The sequence below is a fragment of the Nyctereutes procyonoides genome, unplaced genomic scaffold (assembly GCF_905146905.1).
Source record: "Nyctereutes procyonoides isolate TBG_1078 unplaced genomic scaffold, NYPRO_anot_genome, whole genome shotgun sequence".
NCBI classification, from domain to species: domain Eukaryota; kingdom Metazoa; phylum Chordata; class Mammalia; order Carnivora; family Canidae; genus Nyctereutes; species Nyctereutes procyonoides.
In genome coordinates, this window is record NW_026575020.1 from 37,103,281 (window position 1) to 37,115,382 (window position 12,102).

The 12,102-nt window shown below is 42.3% G+C and overlaps 1 protein-coding gene across 1 annotated transcript in view; it reads right to left on the bottom strand.

Annotated features, from left to right (window-relative positions):
* Nucleotides 1–12,102, bottom strand: part of GLE1 (GLE1 RNA export mediator) — a 35,547-nt gene that overhangs the window by 13,257 nt on the left and 10,188 nt on the right. Inside the window, exons 4-7 of the mRNA XM_055334697.1 lie at nt 8,596–8,744; nt 8,298–8,358; nt 7,796–8,050; nt 229–460 (exon numbers count right to left, since the gene is read on the bottom strand). Coding sequence (XP_055190672.1) covers nt 229–460; nt 7,796–8,050; nt 8,298–8,358; nt 8,596–8,744 — 697 coding nt within the window. The remainder of the gene's footprint in view (nt 1–228; nt 461–7,795; nt 8,051–8,297; nt 8,359–8,595; nt 8,745–12,102) is intronic.

Consider the following 12,102-nt stretch of genomic DNA (forward strand, 5'->3'; position numbering starts at 1 on the left):
TAGTCACAGAGAGAGAGAGAGAGGCAGAGACATAGGCAGGGGGATAAGCAGGCTCCATGCACCGGGAGCCCGATATGGGATTTGATCCCGGGTCTCCAGGATCGCGCCCTGGGCCAAAGGCAGGCGCCAAACCGCTGCGCCACCCAGGGATCCCGTCTGATACATATTTAAACAAATTGTTTCCTTTCACCTTCTGGGTCAAAGGATGGTATCCCCACCAACATCTACCTTCATTCTGTTTCCCTCCTGGGCCCTGGTTGGGAGCTGGGGTCTCTCTGGGGGCCTCTGGCCCCTGCTGCATCTTTGACTCTTGCTGCTTTTCTTGGGCCGCCTCCTCATCTTGCCTCCTCTTGTCTTCACAGGTCCTGGAGATCTCCTGCTGCAAGCTTGTAAGGAGGTCCCGCATTTCCTGCAGGGCTCTCTCCGCCACAGCCTGGTCCTCTGCTGTGGGAAAGCCGTTCTGTGAGGGTGACAGAGGCAGAGCTTAGTGCCTCTTCTCCAGACACCCGTGAAGCCAAATCACAGCTCATATAAGTCAGCGATAAGTCTAGATAAAAATGATACTGTGTTTTAACCTGCATTCTGTATGTTAATAATGATTTTTTTTAAGATTTTATTTATTTATTCGCAAGAGATACAGAGAGGCAGAGACACAGGCAGAGGGAGAAGCAGGCTCCATGCAGGGAGCCCAATGTGGCACTTGATCCCAGGACTCCAGGATCATGCCATGAGCCCAAAGCAGATGCTCAATCACTGAGCCACCCAGGAGTCCTTGTTAATAATGATTTTAAACTTAGTTTCAAATTTACAAGACAATTATACTTCTCCCTTTACAGCTGCCTGTCCTGTCCTTTGCTCAACTTTCTGTTAGTGGGATGGAGATAGAGTGATTTATTTATCCTTTTTCCCATAGATCGTAAAAGCTCTCTCTGCACCAAGGACATTAAATTTTGGTCTGCTGTATATGTTACAAATATGTTTCCTAAGTTATAATGTGTCTTTAAGTTTTATGTACTTACATCTATTAAACCTTCCCATTTTGACTTCTGCCTTCATTGTTATGCTGACACAGGGCCTCCACACCTTAACATAATTCAAATATTTGCCTACATTTGTTTTCACTAAACACGATTTATTTCTGTTTGTCTCTTCATTTTTATACATCCAAGATTATGGAATTTGATGAAAGAATGCTACAAATTTAATCTTCACTTTTATGGTTCTAATTAATATTTTTAAGATTGTATTTATTTGACAGAGAGAGAGAGGGAGAGTGTACACACTGAAGCAGGGGGAGTGAAAAGCAGAGGGAGAGGGAGAAGCACGCTCCCCGCTGAGCAGAGAGCCGGATGTGGAGCTTGATCCCAGGACCTTAGGATCATGACCTGAGCCGAAGACAGACGCCCGAGCAACTGAACCACCCATATGCCCCTAATTCATCTTTTCTCCACTGATCTGACACTTTTTTTTTTAAGATTTTATTTATTTGAGAGAAACAGAGCACTCATGAGCACCGTGGGGGGCAAGGGGAAAAGCAGACTCCCCACTGAGCAGGGAGACTGATATGGGACTCAATCCCTGGACCCTGAGATCTGAGATCATGACCAGAGCCAAAAGCAGATGCTTCACTGACTGAGCCACCCAGTCCCTAAAATGATACCTTTATAATACATTAAATTGTCTACAAAAAACATGTCCCTTTCTGGGCTGGTCATTGTATTCCACTGATCTTGCTGCCTGTACCTAATAAGCAGAAATCACTTTAACTGTAGTGTTAGAAAATGTTTTTATGTTCGATCATACCAGTCCCATCACGAGATTTCTTTGTGAAAAGTCCAACTTTTTTTTTTTTTTTAAGATTTATTCATGAGAGACAGAGAGAGAGAGAGACAGAGACACAGGCAGGGGGAGAAGCAGGCTCCATGCAGGAGCCCAATGTGGGACTTGATCCTAGGACCCCAGGATCACACCCTGAGCTGAAAGCTGACGCTCAAACTGCTGAGCCACCCAGGTATCCCTGACAGCTTACTTTAATGAAGCTTCAGAAACACAGTAAATCCTTCCACTTATTCTAGTCTTTTTTTATAAATTCAATAAAATTTTACACTTTTTAAAATGTCAATCACTTCTATTTCATGCTAGTTTATTTCTAAGCATTTTATAGTCCACCATATTTTTAACTTTTTTTGTCAGAATACTTTAAATTTTTGCACTTAAAGAGCACCTGGGTGGCTCATTGGTTGAACGTCTACCTTTGGCTCAGGTCAGGATCCCAGGGTCCCAAGATAGAGTCTCACATTGGGCTTCCCGCAGGGAGCCTACTTCTCCATCTGTTTCTGCCTCTCTCTACTGGGTCTCTTGTGAATAAAAAAATAAAATCTTAAAAAAAAAAAACTTTGTCATATCACCTAATCTCATTTAAGAAAACCTAATAGTTCCCAGCTTTTCACTCTTGGCTTTCTAGGTAGACAATCATATTGTCATCAGATGACATTTCCTCATTTAAAGATTTCTACTGTAATTTGTTTTGTTACCTTGTATTCGCTAAAACTTCTGTTAACTTTAAACAACAGGAACAATGTAGTATCTTTCTTTCCTTACTTTAACAACATATCTAAAATGTAGTCTTTTTTATTTTTTAAGATTTTATTTATTCATGAGAGACACAGAGAGAGAGACAGAGAGACAGAGACATAGGCAGAGGGAGAAGCAGGCTCCATATAGGGAGCCCGATGTGGGACTCAATCCTGGAACTCCGGGATTACGCCCTGAGCCAAAGGCAGATGCTCACCTGCTGAGCCACCCAGGCATCCCTAAAATGTAGTCTGAAATGGATAAGTACTTTGTCATGTTCATGAGCAACACATTTATATTTTTAATTTACTGTAAGTTTTTTTTTAATCTGGAAAGGATGTTGAATTTCAGCATATACTTTTACAGCATCTGATGAGATAAACACATAACTTGGCTCCATTAATCTATAAAGTGAAATGAATTTCATGAAAAGATTTCATAACAACTGAACCACCTGTTCAATATCCTTTCAATAGTACCTCTTTGGTTATACCACATTACTCTTTGAGGCACTGATAAATTTCATTTACTTATCTTTTATTTAGAACTGCTTTTTTTTTTTTTAAGATTTTATTTATTCATGAGAGACACAGAGAGAAAGAGAGGCAGAGACACAGGCAGAAGGAGAAGCAGGCTCCATGCGGGGAGCCTGACGTGGGACTCGATCCCTGGTCTCCAGGATCACGCCCTGGGCCGAAGGCAGGCACTGAACCACTGAGCCTCCCAGAACTGCTCTTAAATGAGAATGTATATAAGCCAGAGTGATGTGCCCATTTCTTTTAGCGTGCTGTTTTGCTAGAATATGATTACCAGGGGCGCCTGGGTAGTGTAATTGGTTAAGCATCCACCTCTTCGTTTAAGCTCAGGTCGTGGACTTGGGGTCGTAAGACTGAGTCCTGTGTCAGGCTGCATGATCAGCAGAGTCTGTTTGAGTTTTTCTCTCCTTCTCTCTCTGCCCCTCCTGTTCATGCTCTCTAAAATAAATAAATCTTAAAAAAACAAACAAACAAACAAAAGAATCTACCAGGATTATAAAATGAATCAAGGAGCTTTGTATCATTATGTATATTCTGTCCTATAAATTTGTAGTTTTGCCTGTTAAATCAATGAGTCTTCTTGTTGGTTTGTGGATTTTATTATTTTAAAAGATTTTATTTTTAAGTAATCTCTACCCCCACCATGGGGCTCAAACTCACAACCCTGACATCAAGAGTAGCACACTCCACCACTGACTCAGTCAGCTATTACCACGAGGCCTCCCATTTTATCTTATTTTTAAAGATTTTATTTATTTATTTACAATAGACATAGAGAGAGAGGCATAGACACAGGCAGAGGGAGAAGCAGGCTCCATGCAGGGAGCCTGACACGGGACTCGATCCCGGGACTTCAGGATCGCGCCTTGGGCCAAAGGCAGGCGCTAAACCGCTGAGCCACCCAGGGATCCCCCGAGGCCTCCCATTTTTTTAAATTTTTTTTTAAATTTTTTATTTATTTATGATAGTCACACAGTGAGAGAGAGAGAGGCAGAGACACAGGCAGAGGGAGAAGCAGGCTCCATGCACTGGGAGCCCGACGTGGGATTTGATCCCGGGTCTCCAGGATCGCGCCCTGGGCCAAAGGCAAGCGCCAAACCGCTGCGCCACTCAGGGATCCGAGGCCTCCCATTTTAAACCATCTTGTCCAAGGTAGGAAGGGAACAACAACAAAATTCTTCAGGAAATTCACAATAAATTCCCCTTTTGTATATTAAAATGTTTTATAAAGCTATAGCAATTAAAAAGGAATTACTCTGGTAGGAGAATAAAAATTTATATCCTGGAAACAGAAAGGAATATTGAGAAAGAGTTTGTAGGGATGCCTGGGTGGCTTGCAGTTGAGCATTTGCCTTCAGCTCAGGGTGTGATCCTGGAGTTCTGGGATGGAGTCCCACATCAGGCTCCCTGTATGGAGCCTGCTTCTCCCTCTGCCTGTGTCTCTGCCTCTCTCTTTCTGTGTCTCTCATGAATAAATAAATAAAATCTTAAAAAAAAAAAAAAAAAAAGAGCTCCTAGAATCTACTGACTCTACTGAGCCTGCCAGGTGTCTCCCTAGTTGACATTTTTATGAATTGTACGTTCTCACCCTCAGTTCATATTTCTATTCAAGTTGTTTTAAAAAGGGGGATCCCTGGGTGGCGCAGTGGTTTGGCGCCTGCCTTTGGCCCAGGGCGCGATCCTGGAGACCCGGGATCGAATCCCACGTCAGGCTCCTGGTGCATGGAGCCTGCTTCTCCCTCTGCCTATGTCTCTGCCTCTCTCTCTCTCTCTGTATGACTATCATAAATAAATAATAAAAAAAAGTTGTTTTAAAAAACCAGTTAATACATGTTCTAAATATTAAGAACCTTTTTAAAAATTATTTTTAAGGTTTTTTTTTAAAGATTTTATTTATTCATGAGAGACACAGAGAAAGAGGCAGAGACATAGGCAGAGGGAGAAGCAGACTCCATGCAGGGAGCCAAATGTGGGACTTGATCCCAGATCCCGGGATCATGCCCTGAGCTAAAGGCAGACACTCAACCACTGAGCCACCCAGTGGCTAAATATTAAGAACTTCAAGCATTTCTCATATTTGAAGCAGAAGTTTATTTTTTTTAAGATTTTTTATTTATTCATTTGAGACATAGAGAGAGAGAGAGAGAGAGCATGAGCACGGGGGAGAGGGAGAAGCAAACTTCCTGCTGAGCTGGGAGCCCAATACGGGGCTCAATCCCAGGACCCTGAGATCATGACCTGATCCGAAGGCAGATGCTTAACCATCTGAGCCACCAGGTGCCCCAAAAGTTTATTTTTATAGCTGATCATTCCCTTTGAATTTACTTTATAGCTTTTGTTTACCTTTCCTTTTATAAAATCTCAAACCTACACAGAATTAGAACAGCATAATGAACCTTTAGGCAACCATTCTCCAGCTTGAGCAAGAATCAACACATGGCAGTCTTGTTTTATCTCTCCTTCCAGCTGCATGCCCTCCCCCAATGGTTTTACAATAGATCTTAGATATATTACTTCATCTGGAAGATACTTTAGTATGGATCTCTAAAGATAAAACTCTTTGCTAACATAACCAGAATACTCATATCACACCTAAAAAACTGATAATTTAATATGACCAAATATCCAGTCAGTGCTCAAATTTTTTTTTTTTTTAAATTTTTATTTATTTATGATAGTCACAGAGAGAGAGAGAGGCGCAGAGACACAGGCAGAGGGAGAAGCAGGCTCCATGCACCGGGAGCCCGACGTGGGACTCGATCCTCGGTCTCCAGGATCGCGCCCTGGGCCAAAGGCAGGCGCCAAACCGCTGCGCCACCCAGGGATCCCTCAAATTTTTTTTAAGATTAATTTGAGAGCAGCCCCGGTGGCTTAGTGGTTTAGTGCTGCCTTCAGCCCGGGGCATGATCCTGGGGACCCAGGGATCCCTGGGTGGAGCCTGCTTCTCCCTCTGCCTGTGTCTCTGCCTCTCTCTCTCTCTCTGTGTGTCTCTCATGAATAAATTAAATCTTAAAAAAAAAAAATTTATTTCAAAGAGAAAGAGAACACTTGCACAATCAGCTAGAGGGGCAGAGAGACAAGCAGACTCGCCACTGAGCACATATCCCTGAGATAATGACCTGAGCTGAAGTCAGACACCTAAGCGACTAAGTCACCCAGGCGCTCTTGTCTAAAACTTTTTTAACAGCTGGAACGTTAACATCTATACAAGGCTCAACCTTTTGGTTTATGTCTTGTAATTAAGTCTTTTAATCTCAAGATTCTACATCCTTTATGTTTTTTTCCTTGCCATTAATTATCAAAGAGTCTGGATCATTTGTTCTATAAAATTTCCTATGTTCTGAAAAGCTCCAGAATGCAATTGCTAACCCTAACCCTGTGGTATATTCTACTGGGTTTCTTTATTACCTGTATTTTCTGTGAACTGTGGAAGGGCAGTACCTTCTAACAGAACTTTCTGTAGTGCTAGAAATGTTCCACATTTATGATCTGCAATATAGTAGCCATTATCCATATGTAGTTGTTGAGGATTGATTTAAAATATGGCTTCTGTGACTGAAGAACTGAATTTTAATTTGAAAATTTTTTAGGGACACCTGGGTGGTTCAGCAGTTGCGCATCTGCCTTCAGCACAGGGAGTGATCCTGATCTGGGGATTGAGTTCCACATCAGGCTCCCTGTGAGAAGCCTGCTTCTCCCTCTGCCTGTGTCTGCCTCTTTCTCTGTGTCTCTCATGAATAAATAAATAAAAATCTTTTTAAAAATTAAAAATTAAAATTAAAAAAAATTTTTAATTAGGGGTACTTGGTTGGCTCAGTCTGTAGAGCATGACTCTTGATCTCAGGGTCATGAGTTTAAGCCCCATGTTGGGCATGGGGCCTACTGAACTGGTACAAGTTTGGGGTAAGAATCAAGACCTAAAAGGGGACACCTGGATGGTTCAGTTGGCTAAGCATCTGCCTTTGGCTCAAATCATCTCAGGGTCCTGGGATTGAGCCCTGCATCGGGCTCACTGCTCTGCAGGGAGTGTATTTCTCTCTCTCCCTCTGCCCCTGCCCCCTGCTCGTCTGCCTGCTCTATCAAATGAATGAATAAAATCTTTAAAAATAAAATAAAAAGAACCTTAAAATTTTTTTGAGCAAGCAATTCTGTTTTTAGGAGTTTTTCTCAAAGAAATACAAGTAAGACATATATAAAATGGTATCACTACAGCATTATGCATGGTAGTGAAAATACAGAAACTTTAATATTCAATGGTAGGCATGTTTTTTTTCTGATCGATTTTGGTATGATTATATGTGGGAGGTATCCTATTCTGACAAGTTCATCAAATACTTACTAAATATCTACTATGTGTCATGGCAATACTGCTCTAATTAAAAACATCAAAATATTTTTAATGGTTATACTAATTATGTGTTCAAAATATAACATTAACAGAAAAAAGCAACGTGCATTCCTGTGAGGTTTTAACTTTTACCATAGCATAGCAGGAGTTCAATAAAATATTACTCAATTTCACAATCAGAATAAACAATTATTTGTTTAACCTAAGACTGGAAACTCGATATGTAGGAGTCCAACTTGGGGTGAGGATAACTGCCCCCCACCACTCCTTATCAGGGAAGAAAGATGAAATGCTAACGAATGATTATCTCTTTGAGGTCCCTCCAAAGACTCCTCACCTCAGAAGTGGCCCGAATGATTCCCGAGACAAGGCTGCACAGCTGGTTGCCTCGGGTCCGGAAGGCAGACAGGTCAAACTTCAGCGTGTCTCTGTGCTGCTCAGAGGCGTCCAGCTGTTGGTTGAGGTGCAGCACCTCCTCCTGCAGGGCATAGAGGCTCCGCAGGCGGATCTGGCCTTCTTCCTTCCGCAGCCGCTCCTGCTCCACCTGCTTCAGGCGCTGTTGCTCGGCCTCCCGCAGCTTCAGGTTGAGAATCTGCAGGAAGGGCTGTCCAGTTACCTTTCTCTGAGGCACCTCTCGGCCTTCTCTTTCTGTCTCCCCTGAGCCCTACATGGGCTACATATTTTTACAGATGGATCCCGAGCAGAAAGAGGGCAGCCCAAGGTGAGTCACACAGAGGTGAGATTTGGGCCAGGTCCTCCACACCCGTCTGCCAAAACCCCACTTTGGGAGGGTTAAAACTAGCATGGAAAGGCCCACATGGATTCTCCCAGGCTCTGACCTTTGCTCTGTGACGATGCTCAGCTTTTAGCTTCTCTTGGTGCCCCAGGGCCTCCCTGGAGCTGCACGAAAAATGGCAGGGAAGAGCAGTCAGGCATGCCCCATAAAATTGTCTTACCCTCCCTCTCCTAAAAGCCTCCCTCTCTTTGCGAAACATGGGTCGACTTTCCAGGGGTGGTCATTTTTCTAGGTTATAAGTTTCACTGGCTATTTTATTTTGAGATTTAAGGCCTCAGAAGAAGTCCAACCCTTTTTCCTTCGGGTCTAATGCAGCCAAGCACACTGATGATCCCACTCACCTCTTCTCCATCACTTCCCTTAAGTCCTGGAATTCTTTATGCTGTTTCAGTTCCTTCCGTTCATCGAAGCGCTTCAGTTGTTCAGATGCCATCTCGGAGAGGGCTCGCACCTTCCTCTCCTGCTCCTCTTGCCACTGCCTCAGGCCCTCCTGAAAAGGATCAATACCTGCTCTCTGGAGCTCCATTAGCACCTTGCTCACTTACCTGTGGAGAATAACCTCCTGGCAGCCTTTAGCTCCAGAGATACCCAAAGGCATGTAACCACCAGCTTACTTCTCAGAAACTATGCTCGAGCTGCACCTCCCCTTTGGGTAGATGTTTAAACTCGGCTGTTTCAGGAAGCTCTTCCAATTTGCCCCATTTGGTTCATGTCATTCTAATGTCAGCTGAGAACAGGTATTTACCAACATGGTGTCAAACAGCCCTGTGCTTTTAGGCCTCCATCCTGTGCATTCTAATGAGGGTTTCTGACTAACCAACAGAAATCCTCACTCTAACTCCATAAACATGCTATGCACATTCCCACGTTACTCTTTTCTATACCTTATCATTTCTGCCTACATCTCCTCCCCACCTCAGCTTAGTCTCCTTCCTATATTCCAAAAGGTATCAGGTTTTCCATTTATTATTCATGAGAGTATTCTCATATGGTTTTTAAGGGCGATGTGACATTTTAACTACCAAAATTTATTTATTATTATTATTATTTTAACTACCAAAATTTAAAGTATACACATCCTTTGACACTAGTTTAATTTTAGGAATTTATCCTGAGGAAATATTTGCATGGGTGTGCAAAGATATATGTATAAGGATGCTCACAGCAGGCCTCTTGATGATGGCAATAAATTTAAAACAATTTCAATTAACTGGAGATTGACTAAACATATTACAGTGAGTCAGACTCAAGAATACCTTGCAACCTTTAAACAGGATGAGATGCTATATATACTGGCATGAAGATATGGCAAAATATATTGTTAAGACATTACATTATTCTATTTTAGGGCTTCCAGTACAAGAAGGCAAAGTGAACACAAGCATATATAACCTCTCCTCCGAGCCTCTGTTTAAATAAGACTTGGGAAGGAAAAAAAGACTCAACCACAGAGAGTCCCTGGGATCATCAGCAAGGAAAAAACTTATAATATGCTTCTGGAAGATAGAAAGTTTCTGTAGAGGAATGTGGACTGACAGAGCAGAACTAAGAAAATGTGATGATGCATGAATGCATGCACGCACACACACACACAAGCAGACTAACCCTCTCAGGGAGAAAGCCAACAACCTACTAGAACCTCAAAGAGGCCCGGGACTGGGAAATGTCACATCTGAAATCAGGTGAGGTTCATGGGGCTGAAAACAGAAACATCAGCTGAATGTTTGTGGACAAAATAGTCAACTCTTACTCCCACCCCCAAATCATGAGATCAGAACAGCCAACAGCCAGGGACGTGTGCTGTAATGATTTTTTAAAAAACATCTTTTCATATGCTTCATTGTCTGTATTGGTAAAGTACCTTTATCTTTTGCCCATTTCATATTTGATTTTTCTTTTCACTGTTGTATACTGGGTAATGATTTGAAAAGAGATCTGCACATTCTCTGACACCTTCCTATCTTCTCCACTTCACCTTGAGTAGGACTTTATGACTGTGTTGACCAAGAGAATGTGGGAAAGAGAAATTATGTTACGTGACTTCCAAGAGTAGGTTACAAAAGGCCACACTGGTTGGCCATTATTTCTTAAGATGCTTGCTCTTGGAATCTAACCTCCAAGCTACAAGGAAGCCCCACCATGTAGAGAGGGTAGATGTTCCAACCAGCAGCTAACTTCAATTGCTACCTAGGTGACCAAGGAAGCCTTTGAAAGAACTCCAGCCCCTTCGCCACAACTGCACAGCCCCCAAGTGAGAACCACCTAGCTGAGCACATCGACCTCCAGAAACATGAAAGACAGTAATGAAATGCTAGTAGCGGCTGTAAGCAACAAGTTTGGGGGTGATTTGTTACACAGGTCATATATACTCCCAGGCAAAAAAGAGTTTTTCCCTGCAAGAAAATGAATAAACTGTCCAGAAACAACCCTGGATAAGCTAGCATGGAGTCTGGTATTTCAGAACAATACCCTAGGAATTCTGACACTCAGGCAGTCCAAAAGCATTAGTAATCTTGTTCCTGACTATGCACCTTGAAGCTTTGGTCCAACCACTGACAAATAAAGGCCATTAGCTATTTGAGGAAACGCTATACCCTAAGAAAATCAAAGTGAACAAGTGGAAAATAATGAATCTAGAGGAGGCAGATATTTCAAGGAACATGATTAAATCTGAAAACAAAGAAAACAAACAAAACAAAACTCCAGGATATGAGAATAAAATGCTCTGAAAAAGAAACAAGTGGAGAATAAAAGCTTGTGAAAACTAGACATATTTTTAAAGTAAATATATACATACTTTTTCTTTTCTTTCTTTTTTTTTTTTAATACATAGTTTTTCAAATAACAATGGAGGGGGATGCCAGTAGAAGCTCCATCATTTGAAACACTGCTAGCGGGCAGCCCCGGTGGTGCAGTGGTTTAGCAACACCTGCAGCCCGGGGTGTGATCCTGGAGACCCGGGATCAAGTCCCACGTCGGGCTCCCTGCATGGAGCCCGCTTCTCCCTCTGCCTGTGTCTCTGCCTCTCTCTCTCTCTCTCTCTCTGAATGAATAAATAAATAAATCTTTAAAAAAAAAACAAAACACTGCTAGCCTTTAGTAAATAGGCAATAATGATGGCAATATATTTAAAACAGGCCTCCATCCTGTGCACTCTAATGAGGGTTAATTTATATAACAAAATTACATTGGTTTGTTGTTAAATTTATGAATTAGATGCTCTGATTTCTGTTGTATTAAATGTGCTTTCTCAAAAGACCTAGGAATTAAAATCCTTCTAATCTTTTTCAGAAAAGCATGAAAAAATCATAAAGTCAAATATATTATTAAATCTATTCTTTCTTGGGATCCCTGGGTGGTGCAGCGGTTTGGCGCCTGCCTTCGGCCCAGGGTGTGATCCTGGAGACCCAGGGTCGGGTCCCACACCAGGTTCCCTGCATGGAGCCTGTTTCTCCCTCTGCCTGCCTCTCTCTCTCTCTCTCTCTCTCTCTCTCTCAGAGCCTGTTTCTCCCTCTGCCTGTGTCTCTGCCTCTCTCTCTCATGCTCTCATGAATAAATAAGTAAAATCTTAAAAAAAAAAAAGAGGCTATTAAGCTCCATCTTCTCAGTATAAGCTTATTTGACAACCCCAGATCATCTTTAAATTCTGGAAAAGTAAACGGAAGCCAGGAAAGCCTGGGTAATTTTATCAAAATCATATGTAAAATAGAAAAGCTAGGATTTGAACCCAGATCTCCCTTCAGAGAGCTCACTTGTGACTGCTACATTACACTATCTCCCCAAATAAATCAGGAGCTACTAGCATGAGGCACACAATGATTAGTGTGAGGTGGGCATCCTTAATGCCC